Source organism: Paramisgurnus dabryanus, chromosome 9, assembly GCF_030506205.2.
Source record: "Paramisgurnus dabryanus chromosome 9, PD_genome_1.1, whole genome shotgun sequence".
Taxonomy (NCBI): domain Eukaryota; kingdom Metazoa; phylum Chordata; class Actinopteri; order Cypriniformes; family Cobitidae; genus Paramisgurnus; species Paramisgurnus dabryanus.
In genome coordinates this window covers 35,934,675-35,960,322 of record NC_133345.1, presented here as the reverse complement: position 1 = coordinate 35,960,322, position 25,648 = coordinate 35,934,675, and the positions used below count along the sequence as shown (strand labels likewise).

The window sequence follows — 25,648 nt, the reverse complement described above, 5'->3', positions numbered from 1 at the left end:
AAGTAAGACTTCTGTCTTATGTTGGAAAAAGGCGCGTGTATATTATATATATGACACGAACATGTAGTGAATCATAAGTTAAAACAGTGTTGTATAGTGTTGCATGACTCGTACTCGCTCCTCCCGTGTTATAACTCCTCCTTCTTCATTTTTTCGTACGTTATCGGAAAGATTCGGTAAAGCTAATCTTTCTTTTATAAATCTGATTAAACTAAAGACTCTTCAGAGATATAAAGGATGTCATACTACTCTATAGGTACTCCAGATTAATATCAGAAATGCAGAAACAGCGTGTGTTACGTGAGCTTTAATAGTGTTGTGCGTCATTGAAAATGCGACTCTGGCAAATAACGATCACATGACTCTTCTTAGCAGCACAATGGAGGATGACGGCTCCACTTAGTGGAGCAATGTTGATGTTTTATGTCTTGTTACAGAAATAAAGCTCTATAATCTTGTATAATAATTTTGTCTATGTCCATTGCATATCGTGACATTTTACGTCCTCTGTGGTTTAAGCTGTTGTGGGTCAGTATGTCTACCTTGAATTGTTTTGCCAAGTGTTTAGTGTAAATGCAGTTATCGGGTTGCTTTTAAAAGACGATGTAAGCGGGTCATCAAAAAAAAGCTGATACAGGCAACAAATCGAAATTGGGTTTTAATAATATTCTAAACTTATTCTGTTAAGGTATCTAAAATACATTTTATTGTAAATTATTCACTGGTTATTCACTTTTTTATAACAGCTTCTTTTTAAACACATTTTGCTTGCTGTGTCTGTTTTACATACAACTAAAATCTGGGTTAGTTTTTGTTAGTCAGGGGTAGATTTAAATGAAAATGAATGAAATGAAATGAAATTTGCATTCAGCAGACCCACCCTCAATATTCAAAAAGCAGAATGACTCAGCCTTCAACAGGCAAACCCTTAGAGTTACTAAATGTAAAACCCATGAACTTAAATTTACAGGATACCAGTCTCTAATACGTCTTATTTTATGCTGGGATACATCTGGGTGTGTGCTAGTGAAAGCTTAAGATGTTTAGGTTGTGTGTGTGGAGTATAGTCCAGATGGGAGTACAGCTATGCAGTAAAATTACAGCAGGAGAAATCTCACACACATGTTTGAAGTGCTCGCATGTGGGTGTGTGTTTCTTTTTCCACAGATTTAACTGGAAACACATTTCTTCTCACAACACACACACACATAGACATATGCACACAAACATGAGGCACAAAAAGACACTTTCCCAGTCTTTCTGCCTTTAAACAGTTTCCTTTTACTGGCTTCTATATGTAGTGAAGTTACAGGTCTCTTTAGACTTAAAGACATACATTTCATTTTAGTTACGATTCTCAATAGTCCACTTTCATACACCTGTACAGAAACAGGTGCTTTGGTGCGCATCCCAAACATTGTTTGATAATGCACAGCTCCCTTAAAAGACCCAACTCCGCTTTATCATCCAAACCTCACACATATGCACCTTTTCCAAACGGAGATTATAAAATAATCAGGCAAGATTCCTTAAATGCCCACCATTATACTTTCAACCCCACTTGCACCTGGACCTGTAAAGACCCTGCATATAAAATTACACAAATTCAATATAAACTCACACACGCTCTCACCCAAGGCCAGTTTCGGAGGCTGCGGGGTATCTTTGATGTGATTTAAGGGAGTTTGTTATACCACAGGGATTATCCATTAAAAGCCTACATCCTACACCCTAAAAACCGAACCCCGCCAAAGCCCCATTGCTCATCCACCCCCATCCCTGAGCCACAAGATGATGAAAACCAAGCACATGATGGAGCATATGGTTTGTTAGGGTGCGAAGGCTTTCTGTGTTTATTGTCCTGGCAAATTTCATGAGTGCAGTGTGAAACAGACAGCGAAATAATTAAGATGAATGTGTGCCTGCTGTTACAGGAACTCAGTTGAGGAGATACATAATATTTGTGTGTGTGTATGTGCCGTTGGGACTGGAGATGGTCTCCATCTTGCTTCAATTAAAGGTCAGCTCTGTTTACATGTAGTTCCCACATGCTACACCCACGACCTTGCCATACGCATGTACAGATATAAATATGTACACAGAGACACATAAACAATATTCAGCCCCTCCTCCTCTATCTGACATAGTTTACATCAACCATCCAACCTGTCCTTATGTTCACAGAAGTGAAGTGTAACCTGTGTGACCATGCGGCCTTCTGAAAACCCAACAAAGTCCTCAATATATACACACATAAACCCAGCTGTGTGTCTGAGCCTTGAGGCAGTGAGACAGAAATAACCAAACTCAGAGACTCCTAACAAGAACCACATTTACTTTATAGAGCAAGCCAAATAGACACGCAAAAAGAGAAAATATAAGAGTTAGTTTCCCATATTTTTATAAATTTAACTTTGAATAGCTCAATCCATTATTACATTTCTTCCTCTTAGCTGTTTTTAAACACAACAGCATGTGCTTTGGTCTGGCGGACATGGGCGGGATTGAAGTTTATTTAAGTACGTCTCTTTGCCCTGTCATAATCTTGTGAGACTGAACATTTAAAAAAAATTATGAAATTCCCCCACAATATCAATGTTTTCTGTTTTACAAAGCACTCCCACGTTCACACAAAGACATACACACACATCTTCTTGTGATACTGTTCGGATATGTGCCCAAAGGAAGGATCTAATAAAGTTAAAATATGTATTAGCAAGCGGATAAAGATCATGAGGGACTGTTTGAATTGGACAGTGGTTTTTCCGCTGCGGCTGAGAGTCCAGAAGCGGCAATGATTTAAACAACCATAATGGTTATGACACTTGCTCACCGGTAAGACAGACAGATGGTTTGAAAGCTCATAGATGTACACTGTCAGTAAAAATCGTCATTGGCTGTCACTGGGGCAGTACCTTTTAAAAAGATCCTATGTACCATTTCGGTATACATTTGATACCGAAATGTACATCTAAGGTATTAATATCAGGGTTCCCACGGGTCCTTGAAATCCTTGAAGGTTTGTAAATCTGAGGGAAAAATTCAAGGCCCTGGGAAGTCATGCAAGAAGTTTTCTGGAAAAAAATCCATATTATTCCCTGTGTAGTGTAGGATAATTAAAATTTTAGACTTTTTAAAGCAACACTATGTAGTTTCCATGTAAAAATGACTTACAGCTCCCCCATGTGGTTGAAAAGCGCAACAGTGCCTGGTATCAGACACTCTTCTGCAGGCAGGGGGAGGTACGGGGCTGTGTTTCCTACCCTCCACCGCCACTTTCAGAGTGTGCTTGTAGCAGCTAGGAGGCTGCTCAGGTTGCAGCAACAGTACAATTTGTCCAGTTAAAAGTTGTTCTATCACTGAAATAATTTTAGAGACATTATTTAAATGAAAAAAAAAACTACATAGTGTTGCTTTAAGCACACGTGCTAAACTGTTCGCTTTAAATGCTTATATCTTCTGTATGCGAATGTTGATTCATATCAAAATGCTTTTTTGCATAGTTGTGTTTGACACATGAAAACGTCTCTGGTTATGGTATGTAACGGTTGTTCCATGAGAAGGGAACGAGACGCTGCGTCTCCCTTGCCATACTTCCTGCGTCCCTGTAACGCCGTCTTTGGCAATATTTCAAATAGTGATATACTTCCGGGCTCCTGCATCACCCTGTCTTTGTCGTTAAGCCTCACCATTGGTTGAATTTGATATACACATTCAGACGCACTTACCCCTGGGGCGTCCCCAAAGTGTCACCGCAGTGACGCAGCGTGAGTTCCCTCAAAAGGGAACTAGCAATGTATCTTAAAAGGTACATTGAGGGTATGGATCTGGAAAGTCCTTGAAATGTCTTGAATTTGAAGTTAACTAAAGTGTGGGAACCCTGTAATATGCACTGTTTAGGTGCAAAGGTTTATATTTGAAAGGGTACCGCCCCAGTGACAGCTAGGGACCATTTTTTTCTGACAATATAGACAAAAAGACACAAAACCATACCGTAATTGAATGTTATAGGCTCTTTGAAATCCGATATGTTAGACAGATTTTCCATTAAACATTGCATTCAGACTTGATTGACTTGAGCATTGAGTTGAGCTGGCTGTCTTTGTTTATTGATGGTATTATCACCATCAGTCGGATTGAAATGAAATGTAAGCCTGCAGCCTAATTGTATTATGTTGGAGGGTTTTTCAATTACTTTCAAGTCCCTCCCTTGAGTATGTGTGTATGTTTGTGAGAGAGACAGAGAACACGAGAGATGGAAAATCTTGACCATTAGTTAGACTGCTGTGAAATGATTCTGTTCAGAATCATTGTATGACAGAAAACGTTGAAGATAAGAAAAATATGAAATGTAATCCGGGATTGCATTATTTTCTTCCATTATTTTAGGCATGATAAGCCTTCAGTGTGACAAATGACACGAATTTGTATGTGGTTAGGACCCTTACAAGGAAAACACTTTGAAGTTTACATTTTCGTTGAGCCCTGTGAAATGTTGACTTTGCGGTGAAACGACCGTTAGACCTCCGTATGAAGGAGTGCACACACATCAGCTCCCTCTAACAGACGGCTTCAGTTTTAAAGCATCTTTTAAACGTTTCTCTTCCTTTTTTCCGCCCTGTTCACCCTGGCCAAGCCAAACGGGAAAGGAAGTCTGAATTAGAAACGGAGGGGCGGACGAATTCAGCCAGAGACAGAGAGTGCAACCCATTCCCAAATGTTTCTGTTACTTTCTACTGAAAATCCAGATGTGGCTCTGTTAGTCATTGGTGTGTGTGTGTAGTTTTACAACATCAGGATTCTTTCAGATTAGAGATGTAACGATTACCGGTTTAATGGTTAACCTTGATAAAATGTCCAAGGTTTTTTTTATCTTGTCATTTTTTAATCACCGTTTAACCGTGATAGTGTCATGACTCAGAAACCCCTGTCCAGCATCAACCAATAGGCTTTATGTCCAGCTGCACTACTTCCTGAACTTCAGCCAGCTCCTTGTTTCCTGTCTGCCATTATTGGAAAAACTGATTTATCCAGGTGTGTCTGATTATTGTTGTTGTGACTACTGAGGTCAGGCACACCTGGATTAATCAGTTTGTTTGTGACTACTGAGGTCAGGCACACCTGGACTAATCAGTTTGTCCAATAATGGCAGACAGGAAACAAGGAGCTGGCTGAAGTTCAGGAAGTAGTGCAGCTGTGTATAAAGCTTATTAAAGCAATAACGTGAGTCAAACACATGCATTCACATCTGCTCCCTTGTGTTTGAATGACAGTGCTTCACTGACTGAATTTAAATCGCAAACATTTTCACATTTAGGAAAATATAGTTGTACTGGCACATTTACTTAATATTTCTTTAGACAGATCCATCTTTTTTATCCATTTTCCCATAAATGATGTAATCTGATGAGTTTAAAGCTCTCTCTACTCTGTTTGTTTATTCTGCGATTGCTGTGAGCGCAGGTGTCATGCAGCTTACTCCTGGGTTATAAAGTACACCCGATTTCTCACAAAATACGCAGACTGATGACTTGCTGATTTGTCCTGGCTTTGTTTATAGGAAAATCTGATTCACTCTATCTATCAAATCTCCAAACTAGATGATCATTTATCTCACAACCCCAAATGTGCCATGATTAATGTTATTTATTTTATTTTAATGCGAACAAAAGTGTGCACATGTAAAATTCATTTTACATTCAGTTTGCATCAGTACTTTTTTTTCTAAAAATTGTTCACAAAACCACGATAATACTGATGATAACCGTGATGTAAACTTTTCATACCGTATCTCTATTATAGATTTCTTATTTAACTCTTATCTTCTTTTCAATTTTACTTCTATTTCCTATACAAAAAACATTACTCTGGAAGGTACTGGCACAGTGATGGCATCAGATGTACAATGTATTTACACTGTAGTCCTAGATATCCATGCTATTACAATGGTATTACACATGTTATGTGCTAATTCCTAACAGTTCAATTCTTCCTTATTTGGATAAAAACAAATGCCAAATGAATAAATGTAAATGTCTACAATACATAATAATACATAATGCATTTAGTGATTTTATTAATAATAATAATGCAAAACAAAGGATGAGTTTTGTACTCATGCATCTTTTTTATGAGAAAACTAACATGCATATTGCTGATGTATTGCAAATTGACGATGAAGTCTGTGTTCGTGTGTGTTTATTAATAAGTGTGTTTTTGTATACAGTGTGTGTATACATGTGTGTCACGGTTGCGTGATCACAGCCGCGCGGGTGTCACGGGAGAAAGGCGGGGTAAGAGAGACAGGGGGAGGGGTCGGGGTTTGCTCTGCTCTCCTCCTCTCTGTGTGTGTGTGTGTGTGTGTGGAAAGTGAATGGGTTTGTGCGGAGCTAGTCTGAGTCTGGAAGCGGGCCAACAGTCCCTGTGAAACGGCCGCGTTGAGAGCAGAGAGGGATGGGATGTACTGGTACTGCCGCTGTCAGTTCGCTCCGCCCGCCCCGCGCTAACCGAGAGCCGCCTCGCGTCGTCTGTGCAGCTTCACCGGGAATCACAGCAGCGGCATGGATGATGCTGACTGCGATGACGCTTTAGGCCGACGCGCGAACCCTTTCTTCATTCGGATTTAACGCATTTGGATTACTTTTGTTATTGGAGACCACATATTTCTCATTTCTGCAAGGATTTAATGTCATTGTAGGAGATTTTTCAACAAGGTAATCTCGCGCTTGTTTTGCGCTGCAGGTCTCGCGCTTCCCGCTTCTGTTCTGTCCGTCTGTGAGGGAAGGATGGATGCTTGCAATATGCGATTTATTCTGTTGTTTTTTACTAAACTAATCCGTTATTTCTACATTTACAGTAACTAGGTGTTAAAATAGACGATTTAGCACTACAATGTGGCCATATCTTGAGGATTTTGTCGTAAAATCCGATTGTATGAGGTACCTCAGAATGTAAACTGTTCATGTAATGGTGCTAGCCAGCTAGCCGTTTACGTCAGAAACACACAGGTATGTTCTTTGAGAAATATCACATCTTTTCCTCATGATGTTGGTCTGTTTTCATTCGTGATTTTATAAACTATGATGGTGCGTTTAGGGGCAGGGACTAAGTTTGCATACTAAACTTGTATATGGCTAACTCATTTGTTTGCTTGGTCACCACTGATGTCCAGTCAGATTCATTCATCTATGTCTGAGACTATTAACGTGTGATGACAGCTGAATTACTATCAGATCTGGTACGGGAAGTGAGAGGAGTTTAAAAGGATTGCATTCATAAGACCACCATAGCCATATCCTTAAAGACCCCTGAACAATGATGCTGTGTCTGGTCTGCTTTATTAGATTTAGTGGCAATGTCTTGTGACAGCTATATAGAAGGGACTGTGTAGGTTTGGGCCATAACTCTGCCTACCTATGCAACATTTTAATGCACCCTACTTATGCTGGCCTTGTCATGTGACATTGTTTTGTGTCTAAAACCTGGATCTAAACAGCCGTTTTAGTTTATGTGCATATTTCAATAATGCTATCTAGGTAGGTAGTGCACTAGGTTTTGTTATACAGCCTTGAATTGGGGTCTCTCTGCAGACCGGTATGTGTATGGGGAAGGGTGACTGACGGGCGTGTTTTTGTGTTGCTGAGCTCACCTTCTGATGCCTGCACTGCAGGGCAGCAGTGTCAGCAGCTCGGTCAGGCTTAAAAACCAGACCTGTAGTCGCCTGGACTTTCATCGTTTGTCAGTCTGCACCATGCAGCTCCATCCATGCTTGTATTTGTGATGAAAATTGATTTTTCTGCCATGTGGATTCTTTGTGGTGTCCATGTGCATGTATAGTTAGCTTGACAAGCTGTCATTTTGTTGGAATTGTGCATTGGGGTAATAATGGCTAAATGCCCCCTTGCTGTGCATGTGGATTTTGTCTAGCAGCTTCTACCACTTAGTGTATTCTTTAATATCTTGTATAATGTTTATTGAATATTCACTCATTTAAAGGTCCTTGAATCTGTTTTAGTCATGTTCTGTTTAGTCATACTTCTCACTGGTCATGTGTATCAAGCTTAGATGCATCTTAGTATTCATCATGTTTAAGCTGTAATGAAACCCTAAACAGGGCATCAGGGCCAGTCTTAAATCTGCATTAGAGAGATTATTGCTACTCTGTTGCCTGAATCATGTTCTCTGCAATGGTACAAAGTTATGCATCAGATTAAAATCAATTTTCATCACAAATTGTCTATGAAAAAAAAACAGTGATATGAAGTGATTATGTTGACAGTAGCTCTGGTATGTGTGTGTCATGCTACTTTAATGACTTCCCAAGGAAGTGTGAAGGAGCTCAGCTGAGGAAGATGTGACTCACTATCCAATGATTACATGTGATGCATTTTGTAACCCCACACCAGACACTGCATGCAAACAAACTACTGCTAACACACTGTTCCCGGCACCAGATTGTTAGATTCTGACATTGTGGTTAAAAACTTCCACCTCCAGATTTGCCCCAATGAGAAGAGCTCATATCCAGTGGATCTGAGGTTGTATGATTTACATCACAACGAATGTACTAAAAACAAAGTTTTCCTTTGCGTTTTTAAAAAAATGCATTGTATTATGCAGGCTAGGCCGGTAGTTATAGCTCCTGTATTAGCTCAGTGGTAGAGCATTGCATTTGGAGCGCAAAAGGTCATGGGTTTGAACCCAGGGCCTGGAAACACAAGTACTGATAAAAAAATGGATTAAAGGGTCAGCCAAATGCTTAAATAAATAGATAGTTGGTGATTTTAATTTGTAAAGAAACACCATGTGCCTGCGCACATTTACATTCATCTCCATAGCAGTAAATACATACGATCAAGATGGCGAAAGCATCAAGCTTTATTGCTACAAGTGACCCTGAACTACAATTGTAGCTTTAAAGCGGCTAATTTTGTAAACTTTGTTGGAGAAACGTTAAAAACTCAGTATCTTTAGTAGCACAAACACAATCCTGTTGGCCGCGTTAAACACAAGCATTTTCACAGACTTTGCTAGTCTGGTTAAAACCAGACCATTCTCAGTAGTAACTGAGTTATGGTCTGGCAAAGCTTCAAAGACAAATCATTTCCAAAGGGGCGTCACCAGCGGACGTCACTCAAATGCCTCTGGGCGCAATTGGATAAACCTAAAAAACCAATCAAAGCGATGAAGGAAATGATGTATGCAGAGCTATATCAAACTTTTGCTGAATCCAGTCGGTAAGACAGTGATAACATCTTTTTTTAGATATGAAGGCTTCGAGTGTTGTTCTTTGCTCGGGTTTTAACAAAAAGGGAAAGTTTAAATCGCTTAAAACAGATGCAATAGCTGATTCGAGCGAGTGATGTTCCCCTGGTGGCATCCATCTTTGTAATGTACAAAATTTGCTTCCCTGTCGCTGAGCTGTCATCATCGTGTAAAATTCGCCCCAACGTTTCTGATTGGTGCCGTGATTTCGACGAATTGGAAAAGGGCTTGAATGGCCTCTTTGCCAGACTACTTGCAGAGCAAATCTAAATTGTCTGGGTTTTCCCAGTAGGGCTGCACGATTCAAGCTAAAATGTGAATCCCGATTTTTTCCATGGGAATTGAGATCCCGATTCTCTCACCCGATTCTCTTTATTTTAACAAAAACATATTATTATGCACTTAACTAAAAAATGTGCTACAGGACTTTCAGTTATAATAACGTTTCTTAAAAGTCTCTTTTTCTTATTTTAGACCCCTTAAAATTTAGAATAATTTAAAATTTGTTAGCTGTTAAATTGCACCTGTGCTTTTTGTACTATCAAACTGGCCAACCTTAAAACTTTAAAAACACTAACGTTAAACCTTTAAAAGACTAAAAGATCAACATTTTGAGGCATCAGAGAGAAACGCAGACATGTAACAATGTTCCCCTCGTGCGAAAAACCCTTTCTAATGGGGAACGCAAAGAGGCCGTTTCTCAATGTGAAGGCTGCAGCATCTCTGGAGGTCGCATTTCTAAACTGCGCATCATAAAGACTGTCTAATTTCAGAATATTAACAATTAACGTTATAAAGATGACTAATATTTTTAGTTAATAATAAATTGTTGAAGTATGTTAATGACTTGCGAATGTAATGCTCCGTTGACTCAAATGAACCAGGCTTGATGACGTATACAGCCTGCATGCGACCTCCTGAGGTTGCAGCCTTCCGATTTAGAAACGTCCGGAGCCTGAGGTAAATAATTTCCTTGCCTTTTTTCGAAACCAATGTTGTTGCATCTTCACTTTCTCCGTCGCCACCAGGATTTTCCACAGTGACACTCGTTTATCCTCTCTTTTTTGTGAAAATTGCCGCTCCAGATCCACCAAGTAAACGACTGTGTTTAGGTCTGCCGCCTTGTTATACGTCACGCGAGTGACAGCGGAACACCGCAAATGAGATGAGAGAGAGGAGTGAAACGATCGGGTCTGATTGGTGAATGAATAGGGTTTGGTTTTACCCTGTATGAGTGTGTGTTAGCAAGTTTGACTGATATTCTTGGGTTGTTGTAATGTAAATACGTGAACACTTGAACGCAGAAACTGAATACAGGGAAATACTGTAAATGCAAGTGAATCGCCGTCATTTAAAATGAAGATCGCCTATATGTATGAATCGAGATCGTGATTCTTTTTCGATTAATCGTGCAGCCCTATTTCCCAGGCTAATGCCACGTTCCAGGCAACCTGTAACCCGTAAATCATGACTTCAAAACCACGACTCTGAACTGGGAGTACATCGATCTAATACGAGTTCAGGAAGGCACGGGTTTGACTGCCATTTCATTGCACTTTCATGGGTAGAAGGTTGGAAAAACACGGTTTACAGGTTGCCTGGAACGCGTACTCCCAGTTTAGAGTTGTGAGTCGTGGTTTTGAAGTCGTGATTTATGGGCTTTAAAACCTGCCTGGAACGCAGTATAAGACTTTGCACCATTTACACTGAAACTGTAATTGTGTTGTTTTTCCGCCAAAAGTTTACGTTTTCAGGACCTCACAACTCAATTTTTGTGTAAATGAACAGTCAAAACATCCAAAAGCTTTCAGCTTTTCCATGCAAAAGCGTCCTGTAAACGGCCCCTTAAGTTGCTACTACAAGCTTTTATTTGGGTTTAAACTGTAGGACAATAAAACATTAAGAGCATTTCAACCCATTCAAAGCTTCAGGTTCTTTTTCTCAAGTTGTAGCATATTCCTGCCTTTAATGGTGTGATTTAGAATTAACTCAACCTCGAGAGGTTAATATGGTAATGTAATAAAGCTGCAGTGCATTTGGGCTACCGCAAGGTCTGTAGTAAAGTTTAACCCTTGAGGTTGGAAAGTCAGCCCAGTGCAGCCCACACAGAATCTAAATTTGTTTGAAATATTATTGGTTATAAAGCAAGTTTTACTCTTTTATACTCCAAAGCTAATTCCAAATGATGTATACCGTTCTGGCAGTGCTGTTATGTGGTATGGATCAATTTTGCTGCAGTTTTTATTCTTGAAATTAATATGAACGTTAGATAAGCTGGCTCAATTAGGTCATGTGCCGCTTCAGGGAACAAGTTAGACACAATAAACCCATCAGTAAAGACTAGACTCGCTTCAGGTGAGTTCATATTGATTTAGGTTTGTCTTTATAATATGGAAATGTGATCCCATTTTGTGGTGGAGGGATGAGAATACGGATGTTGCCCGAGGGTGTGTTATTTTGCTGGCAAGTCAAGATATCAACTTTTTGCAGGTATGGTTTAGAGGGAAGAGAAGGCAGGAGAATGTCAGGCTAGCATGGCCAAGAGAAATGCATCAAGCTGAATCCTGAGGTACAGGATCTTCACAGATCAACAAAAAAACTCACACCAGTCTGTTTAGAGATGCACAATCAATCCTGTGGTCTGTCACATGCTTGTGTGCTCATGCCTGAGATTGTGCATTCCTGCAGAGGAACAAGGGGAAGAGGAAGAAGGGATGTGTTTTTAGTCCTGTGACTCCCCTCCTCCAGTGTGCATGGAGGAAATGTGAGCCATGTCGCTTTTATCAGCCCTTATTGTTTGTGATCCTTGGGGACGGTCCTTCCTGATGGCAGCCAGAATAGTCCACATGTTCCCATTCAGAGCTCACATTCTTACATATAAAACTACACTAAAACGCTTTAAAAAGTTTTGTGAATTTTCACTTTTTTGAAGTTGGCCTGCATAGGGATAGAGGGGTGGAAGAGAAAGTGTTAGCATGAAAGCAAGGATAAACTAGAGAGATGGAGTGAATCACTGCAGTCCCAACTCGTGTGTCCATACAGGATGTGTAAACAGGAAGAGGATGAAAAGGATGTGGATCGCGGCAGCTGTTGGTATTTCATTCACTGGCTCTCAGATTCCTAAAAAATATTTTTCCTATGACTAATTCATTAAAAAACAAAACATGGAAAGCTGTCAATAAGTAAAGATGACAATGGGAGTATCAGGTTACATTTTAGTTTGTACTCGAGTTGTCCAACCAGGTCGTATATCACATGTGTTGACTGTTAGTCAGACTCTGCTTTTTGCAGATGTTCCCAGCCCACTTGGTCTTAATAGGAACATTTACTATAAAGGCTTGACGCAACAACAATAATCTTAAGTAAACACATACATTTTGTGTAGAAGTGAAGAAACCAAATAGGAGTGGGCAGTGATCAAACCACGAGTGTTTTTTGAAGATCAAGACTCTACATATATTTGGTTGAGGTGGAGTGTGTCTGGACTGTCGACATCCAGCTGTGCCCAGTGGGATAACTTCTGGATTCACACCCTCACCTTCCCTGGAGGAAACTGTATGTTTACTGTGTTTTTCCTACAGGCTCAATTTAGTATTACGAGCGATCTGTCCTCTCTGGCTTAAAAAAAGAAAAGTAAATATTTTGTGGACTGCTATTGCAGTTATGTTATACATTTGTTGTGTAGTAATCTCCTTTGATTTGTGTGTGCACCATCTACTGCTGTGTATTTTTTAAGCATTTGTGATACTTTTGAGACATACCAGTATTTTTCATTTCATTGATATCCAGAGCAACATACAAGCGAGCATACACACTATAACTATATTTTAACCAGGTCCATAGCAGAAAATGTTACCTATACATTGTCAAACCCAAAGAGGCAGGAAATTAGGTTGCTCAGCACTGTAGTGTGTTGTATTTCACTTTTATACTGCATTTGTTTGAGTGAATGAGATTGGATTACGCTGCTTGAGTTGGAATCGCACTGCATGTGTTTAAGGAGTGTTACTATTCTTGTCATGTCACCATGACCTAGAATTTACGGTTGATTTCACCCTACTGTGAATATGCCTTCGTTAATCTCTCTCTCATTCTCCTCCTCCCCAACAGATGACGGAAGGGCGGAGATGTCAGGTTCATCTCCTGGATGACCGGAAACTGGAGCTCCTGGTGCAGGTAAGACAACACGGTTTTTACAATAATGTATATAATACAGGCAAATTGCAGCAGCTGTGATATTGCTGATTATTTCATTTTTAGCGGGATATAGAATCTGATAATTTACTAGTATTGTGTCCACTAGTAAATATTATTTAAATATCAAAGTTGGCAGGTTTTGGTGAGTGTTTTTTTTCGATAAGTGTGCCAGATTTCTTAGCATTTGTTTTACGGCCTTTTCACACAGAGATTATGAAAAATACATGGAAAATGTCTGGGATTGTTTGATTTTTGGTTCATTCACACTGCCAATGATTTTCCGGAATCTGTGCTTGCATTCACACACATACCAGTCCCTCCAGAAAAAAGCGATTATGCGACTGCATGATTAATGCATAATCAGCCAAAGTACACATATTTATGCGGGGGCCGCATTCTTTTAAATACGCTGCACTTTCGCAGCATAAATTGCAAATTTCCATGCACAAAATATGCGGGGCTTGCATGATTTCATAATTTCCGCATTTTCGTAGCAAAAATCACATAAATCTTAGCAGAAAGTTGAAAATTGCATGTACTTCACACAAGCGCAGCCATGTCCCCTATTGCTATTGGAACGTTATGAAGTGACGTGATTATGTGACGTAAACATCACTGGAAAGCTGCAAACAGTTTTTACAGATTCCGGCAGTTTTTGCAAGTTCCCGCAGTATTTGCAAGTTCCCGCAATTTCATTGCATAAAATTGCATAAATATCCCGCATATTCCGTCGCATTTTTTAAGAAAACGTGCCGCAAGATCAAAGATTTTTGCTCGCAACAATCACAAAAAAACACTGCGTTTTTCTGGAAGGACTGACACACCATAAAGATCCCGTAAAGACACATGACATATTTAAAGTCCAGGGGCCTTATGTATAAAGCGTTCGTTCGCACAAAATGGGGCTGGAAACGTGCGTACGCAAGTTCACACGCAAAGGTTGTGATTTATAAAAAAACAAACTTGATGGGAGAATGGGCTTGCCAGGTGGGATATTAGGATGATTCATGTATGCACACTTGCCGGTGATCTGTGATTTATAATGGGAACATTGCTTTGTTTTAGAAGTCTTCATAATTTTTGGTGTATGCCATTTTTGGCTTTTGTGCGTACGTAGACTTTTGTAAGGATCCTACGCACAGTTTTATATATGCACTTGGTAGTTTTCCACAGCTTCTGGAGATTGCTAATTATCCGTGATTATCTGTGATTTCTCTTGAGAAACCAAGTCTGTGCCTTTTTGTTTATGACAAGATCATAAGAAGGGTGTGATTCACTTTTCTGTCATGCTGGTGAATGATTTAAGCTTCAGCACGGATAGTGACAAGCTCCCTGATCTCTGCTTCACACAGAAGCGACACAGAATTTTCTGCCACCAAAGTGCTGTGTCAATGGGGTTTTAGAAGGAAAACCCTCACCGCCAGTGGTGGCTCGTGACTGCTCATCCGAGTGGTGCAAATTCAAAATATGTGTTCGGAGTGTCATGTGTGTTGCTTGTGTTTTCAAAATATGTGTTTGTTGCGCCATGTGAACCATGTGCATCACGTGTTTTGTCAAAATAAGTGCCTGCTGAAACTGGAAATAGGGTACTTTTGTGTGAATGTTTGCTCTTTGTTTTTTGAGGGGTTTAATATGATAGTTGTTTCAATAGTTTTTTGCTCCTCTCCAATTGTATGGCCAAACAGACTATATGATTAGGTTGCCCTGGCTTGAACTCTTTAGTATGTGCTTACGTCTGTCTCTTAAGGGTTTTATCTGGTCTGTTTACATTCCCATAACAACCCCAGTCCACTTCCCGATCAAGTCACCTAGCCAGTCAAAATTCCCCTTCATGCACACAGCAACCCAAACACAACATAAATCCACCTATCAGAACACAAACATCTTCTTATAGTAAAAGTTTAGTTTCCATAACAACACAATCATTTCCCATGCCCTATCAGACTTTAATATAAACAGAACCATGTCCTAAGTACAGCTCTGTTTCCTCAGCGAGTTATTTTTCGGCAGCATACACATGCAAACACACACACAATACACACTCATATGACCTTTCCCAGGAAATCTCTAATCTAGAGGTAAACACTGCCTTGGGTGCTTATAAACTGAATGAAGTTAGAATCTATTTCTGACTATTTCAGTGCTTTTCTATTCTATTCTGATGCGCTCTCTCTCTCTCTCTCTCACTCCCTTTTCTTTTCTCTACCCTTCATCTCCTACAATGATAGTGATTCAGTGCACGCCTGTCAGGTGTGGTTAGTTGACCTGATTCCTCGACTCCAATCCATTTTAAACTCCCATCATAACTGGGGAGATCTAATTCCTCTGCCTCCGCAGTCCTCGACTTCCTCCTTTTTCATGTTTATCCTTTGAGTACTGGATGGATCGGTTGCCATTCGGGCTGATATAGAATCTAGAAAGTAGAGGTGAATGAGTTTTCAACAGTGAGAGAAGAAGAAACAGATTCCCAGGAAGAGAGAAACATATTCAGGCCAAGAAAGCGTGTCCTGTCTTTTCTCTTGGTTTCTCTTGCCATCTGTGTCTCTCTCCTGTTTATGATTTATTAACGTGTAGGAGAAATGCGCACTTCGTGATATTTACACATTTGTCCTGGTTTGGTCATGAGTACTTAAGATATCTGTTGTCTTAGCACTGGCTAACCTGTTCAGTCTGATGCCAGACTTTTCTTCTCTCTCTTTTCCTCTGTCTCCATCCGGGCGGATGTTCTGCAGAAGGCTGTGTTGTGTAGGTTAATCGGGCCAGTGAGAATTTTAGTGTTATTCTTGGTTTTTATTTTTTCATGTTCCTTGAGGACGCCTCTTTCTGTGTGAGGAAATAAATATGTATGTAGTTATGTCAACATGATCTCACGAAGTTCCGTGGGATAGTCACGGAATTTTTTGCTCATTTTTCCGTGGCATTCTCACGGATCTCCTCATATTTCCGTGGCCCTGACACGGACTTTCTTTTCCGTGGCATTCTCACGGATTGGTTACTCAACTGTTTTTTCCTATTTTCAAACCATTGTCGCTTCGGTTTAGGGTTAGATTTGGTGTTTGCGTTAGTATTTCACTTTAAGTATTGGTTTATACTATTTTTTTTTTTTTGATGTATTCTTTTATATTTTCTAAACTTTAATCAATTGTCGCCTGGCGTTGGGGTTAGAGTTGGGTTTGGGTAGGGATGTCATTTTATGTAAATCTAACCCTAAACCGAAGCAACAATGGTAAGGAAATAGGACAAAACAGTTGAGTAACCAATCCGTGAGAATGCCACGGAAAAGAAAGTCCGTGGCAGGGCCACGGAAATATGAGGAGATCCGTGAGAATGCCACGGAAAAATGAGCAAAAAATTCCGTGACTATGCCACGGAAATTCGTGAGATCAGGTTGAGTTATGTAGGTGTAGATACACCAATGCAACACTACTTCAGTCTTTGACCAGACAGAATTTTGCATCATCCTGTTTAAAATGAACAGTAACACTTACAATAAGGTTTATTAGTTAATGCATTAGCTAACATGAACTAACAATAAACAATACTTCGTAAGCATTTATTAATCTTAGTTCATGTTCATTTTGGCATTTACTAATACATTTATTAAATCAAGCGTTGTAACTTTTAACATTAATTAATGCACCATGAACTAACATAAATAAAGGTATTGACATTAACTAACATACATGCTGAAAATCTACATTGTTCATTATTCGTTCATATTAGTTAATGCATTTATTAATCAACCTTATTGTAAAGTGTTACCAAAGGAACTTTATTCCAACAGTTGTTGCAGGCCAAAAAGTATTTTTGCATGTGTTGTGAAATTGTTATGATCTTTAAGATGAACACACACTGTGAAGTCCCTAGCTGTTTTTTACTGATGATTCTCTTTTTGACTTTGCTGAATCTCTCTGGAGTCTCATCTAACAACCTCCTCTTCCTCCATTCTTATTCCTCGCCTCATTAGAGGCAATGCACAAAACTGAAGGTTATTGTAGATGGTCTTACAATTTGTGACTAGCAGTATCTACTGTAGAGCTGTAATCGGGCCTTAAAAGTTAGGCCCGAAATGTCCGGAGCCCGACAGAATGCAGCCCGAACCCGAACGTACATTTAGATTGACAGCTTTTTAAAAGCCCGAACCCGTTTACAGCCCGACATTATTTAAATGTGCGCACACACACAGCTTTTGTCAAGAATGAGAAATTTACACAGGTTTTAACATTATTTATTCATGACTAATAATCTACACGCCACTTGGAAGTTGAAACAAAGAAATAAAATAAGTCATCTGTAACATTGTAACATCTCATTCTAAATAGGCTTATGCAATACACTATAAATATGCCAATAAAATTATTATTTCTTAACGAATTAAATTAAGATAATACATTCTGAATTAAGATGGGTATTTGGCAATAACGAAATTAAGAGGCAGGCTCCGCGGGATTTGCGTCGGCACTTCTCTCCATTACTGCCAACATTAGTCTATATCCTCTGTCTAATTTATGTAAGACTCGATTCATATTTAGTTATACATTGAAAAACCTACTCACCAAGATTAGGCTACATGTTTTTGATGAGGAAAATCATTAAATCCACTGTAAATGAATTCAGCGCGATCCTGCGCTACTGATTTGAACTTGACCGCTCATTTACCTCACAAAGCCGGAGCGGAAGCCCGAGCCCGCCCCGAGCCCGTGTAAAATGTTAGAAATGAAGCCCGAACCCACCCGAGCCCGTCGGGTCCCGACGGGTCCCGTCGGGTTCGGGCAAATATCTTCAGCTCTAATCTACTGGCACTTTTCCATTGCGTAGTACGACTAGGCTTGGCACGGCTCAGCTCACTTTACTTTTGGTGCTTTTCCATTGCATAGTACCTAGGGGTTTGCGACATGACGATATTTGACCGTGAACAATGTCTCCACGATACACTTTTCTGAAACATCTTTGCATCATGATTCATGCCTACATCAAGTACGTGACAAGGGCCGCGGTAAATGAAGTACGCAACAAGATGTGCGCTACTTTTTTCCGCGTTCACCTCGCGCGTGTCCACTGAGCTTTCAAAGTATACTGACCGCGGATGGCCATGTTCCAACACGCAATACGAATGATTTTTATTTATATTATTACTCTACCAGGCCATCAGGGCAGCACTGATTTGCAACATTTACAGTACATAAACATTTTTTGGATAAGTGAGGAAAAGCCACCATTGCAAGCAAAGTTTAGAACAATAATCAAGGAAACAAAGAACAGGAATCAAACATTATGGCGACAAAAATGCTTTCTGTTCTTGGAAGAATTGAAAATTAAAGAACTTCGAACTTCGAGTTTGGGACAGCGCAAGCACAAAGGTAAAGCGAATCTTGCGTTAGCAATGACGCTGGTATTGAAGATTCTCTCAGACCAATCAGTGATCTACAGTGTTTTTGTGTCATGTTTTGGTATCAGGTACTACGTACTGCACCCAGTGGAAAAGCCCACAAAAGTAACCTGACCCGACCCAAACACAACCGTAGGGTATATGCAATGGAAAAGCGCCATATGTCATTTAGCAGATGCTATACTTAAACATATAAAAGCCAACAATAATTAGTATCGCAATTACAGGTTTGTTCTGGAGCAGTACAGAATGCTAAATCAATTAAGATGCTAGAGCAAAATTTAAAAGCAGATGAAGAGAAAAGATAGGTGAGACACATTTCGCAAGATGTGCTGCTCTATTGTTCAGCTGTCTAACTGCTCATTAGTATGTCACACCTGAATCCCCTCAGCAGACTGTAATTTTGTGAATGATGTCTGTTTACCATGTGTTTTTTTTTTTTCATTTTCTGTGATGAGTCAAGGCAGGTGCTGTTATTGTATGGCTGTCTCTTGCTCTGCCATTCCTCACAACTATAATTACCAAAGTCACTAGTTTAACAAAAGCACGTACGGTCATCCTTGACAAAGAAAGATTTTTAAGTTGAATACAGTTGGTGCTAGATGACACATTAGTAGTAATACAGCCTGAGATTTAAAGTTTTTTAAACAAACCACAGCTGTTTTTCTTCAGAGAAAGTAGATATCAGTTTAGTTATTTAGGCAGATTATAATATATAAATTAAACAGCAAATTATAGCAAGTAGCAACAAAAGAATTGCTGTGTTTTAACAGTGATGAATCCTCAACAAAATAGCTAGCATTGCTTTGCATTGAAGTCACTCTGTGATCAAACCTGACTCACATCTCCCTTTTCTTTGATCTGGACCTGACGAGACCATATGCTGTGTGTTCATGTCATCGCTATTGCCCTGATCTCCACCCTTCTCAAAAAAACCACAGTTTAATGATATTAAATCACAACGCTCCGGATATTCTTCCACAAGGCCACACACACTATCAGGCACTCCACTATGCGAAAACATATGTCTGTGATTTGAATCAGCCTGAGTAAGTTTAATGACAGAGAGGATATGATCGTCTTCCCACAGTAAATCTGTTGAAACCATACAGCACTAATATTGATGGCCCTCAATGCACTAACAGGATATTAATACTGCTTTATCCTGCTTATCTGCACGTTTCAGGGACTCTAAACACATTATGATATCAGTAACTGTCATAATCAAGTCTGGAGGGAAAGAGAGAGAGACTATGTTTCTGTTGTCTATGAAAAGCGGCATTGATTTGAGTATCGGCACTCATACACGTATACACACGCTGCCACAAATGGGCCCAGACTGAAGATTGTGGTCGTTTTAAACCTCACTCCTCCTCGTACCACATACTTACACACACATATTGGAGAATTCAGTAAGCAAGCTGTTTTACAGCACATTGCTTGACTAGAACATGCGTTCAATGCCATGTCGTTTAAGTGAAATTAGTAAACCAGTTAAATGGAATTTTAGTTTGTTTTAAATAAGGATCCAGGTTTGTAGGCATTGTTAGGCTGCACGTGTGCGTCAAGTTAAAACACACTGTCTGTTTTTGAAGACGCATGAGTGAAGTCTTGGGATGCGGAGACAGGCGTAAGTATTTAACAAGCATTGAGAGACAACACCTTGTCTATTATGAGAGACGCGTGTGCAAAGTCTTGCAATGCGGAACCAGGTGTGAGTATGTAAAAAGCATTGAGAGACACAGGCTGCGTGAGTGCTTTAAGTTGAAACCCCTTGTCAGTTTAGGAAAAGCACCATTTTTGTTGACGTGCCTCTCGTGGAGACAGCACGGCCATACTCGCGACGGACACAAAGTGAAGCCCACAAACCCTCTCATGCGAGGAAAATCACGTAATGCACATGTTAATGTGAAACTATATTAATAATAATTTTTAACTATAATGAGCAAACATGCCAGCTATCATTATAAAAGCACGCTATCGGCCATATGTCTGACTATCGTTGATAGACTTCCTCATATAATTTATGTTGTATACAACATATACATAAAAATACATATTTGTATTTAACATAGAAATATTAAGTAAACAATCAGTAATAAGATAAGAATGAGAATATTTAAATTAGTGTGGCCTCAAAACATGTACACATGCTAAACTTTTGTGATCGTGCCGCTGTTTCAATGCACCACTCACTGCTATTTGAGAAGGTTTCTCAAAATGCCACAATTATCCTTAAAACGCAATCTATGTCATGTCTTAAGTGAATATGTTACAGTTCTGAAATAAGACAGTATAAACAGTATAAAACAGTATTGGAACCATGCATTTGGTCTTTTACAGTAAAACAGTACTCTTTTAGACCAACCTGAATTTCATTTGTATCTTTGTTTTATTGTATTTATTTGTGCTATTGCTTATTTGTTCTTATTTTATTACTGACTGTTTACTTGTCTTTAATGATATTTAAAGGTAGACTGATACTTCATAAGAGCCATTACCTAATTTATTATGGTTACATGAGTAAAAAACAATAAAAACAATAACCAGGCCTGTTTTATTTTAGTGCTTTTTGTAGTGGACATTTTGGCAGGGCAAGTAAAAATCTTAGGCATGGTTTAGTTGAAAAAATCTGTAGTGTTGAGCCCTGCTGTTTTTATCTCTTTGTTTTGAACTTCACTTATCAACATTTGAAGTGGATTAAAACCTTTCATAAAAGTTCCCTTAAAACCATTACCCAATACTTGTTCTTGTTTTAGGACTTTGATGAACTTTTTTGATCTGCTTTAAATGTTGACTAGTATAGATTGCACTACTAAATGAAATAAATGGATAATTATATTCTTGATAGTCTTGTTGGTAGCAGCTTACTAGGTTTTAGGGCAGAGCTATTTTAGTTAAAACTTTATCTAAAAGAACAATATTACAATTTAAAAGCTAATAATAACAAAAATAAACGATAAGCATGTAATTTTGCATACTCACACAGTTGCCCATCCCTCCCTCTCTTTTTCCCTTTCTATCATTCCGTAAGTGGAGGTTGTGGCTGTAATTGTACTTTTGCTCCAGATTTTGCTGTGCTATTTTTAGGGTGCGTGGGTGAGCTGGCTCTCTCATAAAGATGGTTAGTGCTGCTGTGTGAGTACAGTATGTGTTTCCTTGCGTCTTGTGTCTTTAATTCAGAATGGTCTGTGTGGAACCGAAACAGTAATTAAAGTGTTGTGAACACAGGCTGATGCACGCTGTTTGTTCGTTCATACTGAGTCACGTGACGTCTGGGATTCAAATCTTTGTTTTATATGCCAGCTCCTTTTGAGCTTTATACAATTTGAAATTGTACACATTGGTATATTTTTTTATAGTATGTTGTTGCAAATGACACTGATTAATAAAGGTTTAATTTCCTTTAATATTATGAGTTTGTATTTGTTTAAATGTTGTTGGGTTTTCATAAAAATAGTAATGAACCACAATCATCTGTTTTAAAGTAAGGGGGAAATCCACTGCAACGCATGTATATCACCACTTTCATATCATAATGGCTAATTTAATTTGTTAATAACAAATAATCTTAATATTAATCAAGATCTAAAGCGGAAGTTTAAAATTAGTTTATTAATCTGTGGCAAAATTCTCAGCACATCCCTACTTAATTCATTTTGTTAATTGATATTTTGACATTTAAAGATGTTTTACTATTTAAATGCTGCACAAACTTTACTTTTTTATTTAAGGCTTAAAATATCTAAATCAAAAATATTATAGTAAAACTCTGTAGTAGTGTGTGGCTTTTGTACTTTTAAGAGTACACTTCTACACGTTAATACCCTATTTTAGTGCCTTATTTAGCTATAATACGTGAAAACAGCTAATTAAGTAAATATTTATATTTTATCAGATTAGTCGATTAATCGGATATGAAAAGAATCGTTAGTTGCAGCCCTAGTTTGAGTGTTTGCATTGGTGTTTGTGAGTGAATGTGGATGGGTGTTCCTGTGTGTATTGGTATTTGTGTGTGTGTGTGTGTGTGTGTGTGTGTGTGTGTGTGTGTGTGTGTGTGTGTGTGTGTGTGTGTGTGTGTGTGTGTGTGTGTGTGTGTGTGTGTGTGTGTGTGTGTGTGTGTGTCTGCGCATGTGTGTGTTGGTGTATCTGTGGTAGTGTGTTTGTGAACATGTGCATTTGTTTTTGTGGTTGTGTTTTGGTTGTGGGACGGAGATCTTTCAGGACGGCAGTGATTTCAGACCACTGACACACCCATAGTTTAGTGCACACACAAGTTTTCCAAAAGGTTTTATAAATGTGCGTGTCAAAAGTGCATGTTAAAATCTCAGAGTAACGTTAGTTGAAAACATCAAAATGCTCCTTTTTGGAGAAATCGATTGTGCAAGTTGTTTATGTGTGTGAGCATGAAATGGGGATTTATGCACCAAAACAAGTCTGTGTCCTTTTAAAGGTGTAACACGCACACATGCTGCAGAATGAAAGTGCAGAGTCACTGCAGTGCATCAATACTCATCAGAATATAACACTCACCACCTGCCAACTCACTGACCTTGTGTGTGTCTGGGAGATTTTGTCTCTGTTTGTGTAACTTTAATATAACATTTTAAGTAAAAATTGATTAAACCTGACATTGTTTTTCTCTGCCTTTTTTGCAGCCCAAGTTAATGGCAAAGGATCTTTTGGATCTGGTGGCATCTCACTTCAATCTCAAGGAGAAGGAATACTTCGGAATATCCTACATAGATGAGACGTACGTCTACGATCTGGAATATTAAATGAAACATCACGTCTGCCTCTAAGCAACCAAAGAAAACTGTTATTGTGTCGGATCAGGGTCTAATCACAATGCACCACGAATAGTCAGGATTGTGGATGATTGAACATGCTGTGATAATTCCACAGGGAGATGATTGGCTTTCCATTTGCCTTCCTCTTCACTTTCTTTGGCAGCCACCTCTTCATTTAGTCATACATAGTGCGACCTACTGCTGTGCAACATTTGTTAGATGTATCTTCACATGACTTCTTTATCTCACACATGCACACACAATCAAGCAGCATCACGCTGCTTCGGGGAACATGTTATTTGTAGTTTCGAAAGATTTCGAAATGTTGTCTCGTGACCTTTGATTTTTTTTCCCAAATCTACTTGCTTTCCAACAAGAGGTTGACAGTTTGCAGTCTCAAGGGCATTCATGTATACAAATAAATGCATTTTTATGTTATAAACAAGTATACGCATACTGTGCAAATCAAATTAACCTAAATGAGCAGAATTGTGCCGTTGCTTGTTAGTGGTGCTTAGGCAGACATGACTGTTAGTAGCTTATACACTAACCCTTAATAAACTTCAACACATAACTCGTGAAAATACACAGATTGTAGTGTAAGATGGACGTTAGCTTTCCTTTTTGAAAATATTATTATTGCCATGGTGCAGATGCTCACTACCAGCATTGGAATCTGGTTTTTCTACCAGGTCTGTTAACTAGCATCTATTAACAAAAAATCTCCCTTGTTCCACATCACAATGCACACTTTAGCAACCATGTAGCAATGCCCTGACAACCTTCCACAACTCCTTAGGGTCATGGCAGGCAGTGCATTGTCCAGAGTCAAAGACCAGAAAGCGTAAAATTGTAGTTTCGTACTTGACTATGTATTCATAGTTTTCTGCCTGCAATGCAGATTATATATGTGTTCGGTAAAATGTCGATACGTTGGTCTCATGAGGATTTGTGTTTTTGTCATCCGGACTAAATTATGCATGAAAATGCAAGTATCTTGGACAAAAACTGCACCCTTGTGGATCATTATGCTCATGATATTTTATGATGTAATGAGGCGTTACGAATGAGACATTGCAAGATGCTTCCGGTTGCTGTCGGAGATGCTATAAATCATTTCTTTTGGGATGTTTCAGGGGTCATTTCAGCTGGTTGCAGCTGGATCGTCGTGTTCTGGAACACGAGTTTCCCAAGAAATCCGGACCCATTGTGCTTTACTTCTGTGTTAGGTAAGTAAAGCTGCAAGAAAGATGCTATAAATGAGTTTTAAAATTGTGAGGCTACCTACCTAGACAGCGTTAGTTTTTCAACATCATATATTCAATGTTTGGATTTGTCAATGATGTCAAACATGGCAGTAAAGGTAGACAGCCAAGGTTTTAAAACAGTCAAACAAAACATAACAAGCATATTTGTAAAGTCAAAGTGGATGCTTGTAAACAGCTACAAAATATAACTTTTGATACACTTTCAAAAGGTGTAGTTTTAAAACACAGGCAATAACGACAAAACAAAGTTCACAGCTACATAGGACACAGAGTGCTACATTTTTAACATATGTAAAACAAGCAACATTAATATTTAACAGATAAACAAAAACAACAACTACATTTATTTATGAAGCACATTTAAACACTGTATAGATTGATTCAATGTGCTATACAGTGTGCACAAGCAAGTGCATTGACATGCAATATTTTATGCAGAAGACATTCCAGAAAAACCCAGTAATAGCTAAACTATTCAAAAATCTGCAATAATTTAAGTGATTATTTGAACTATTATGTCTAAAAGGTTGTTTTACGCTTAACACATCCACATTAAATTGGGCTAATTCAATTAGTGTTTCATATTGAGTTGTTTGTTTGCATTCGTTTATTGTTTCAAATTAGTGGGATCAGTAAACGACAGTTCACTGGCATCTAGTAAAGACACAGCCAATCAGAATACATAATTTTCCCCATTAAAATCCCCATCATTTTCAGTGCCATGGCAACAGCATAGTGTT

The 25,648-nt window shown here is 38.9% G+C and overlaps 1 protein-coding gene across 11 annotated transcripts in view; it reads left to right on the top strand.

Annotated features, from left to right (window-relative positions):
- Positions 1 to 25,648, top strand: part of frmd4a (FERM domain containing 4A) — a 223,530-nt gene that overhangs the window by 157,098 nt on the left and 40,784 nt on the right. For 10 of the 11 annotated variants that reach the window (XM_073815811.1, XM_073815812.1, XM_073815810.1 and 7 more), the window contains exons 2-4: positions 13,375 to 13,440; positions 23,509 to 23,603; positions 24,777 to 24,869. In XM_073815811.1, coding sequence (XP_073671912.1) covers positions 13,375 to 13,440; positions 23,509 to 23,603; positions 24,777 to 24,869 — 254 coding nt within the window. Of the gene's footprint in view, positions 1 to 6,369; positions 6,714 to 13,374; positions 13,441 to 23,508; positions 23,604 to 24,776; positions 24,870 to 25,648 lie in introns of those variants that run through there. The other variant, XM_073815813.1, reaches the window with a different exon arrangement.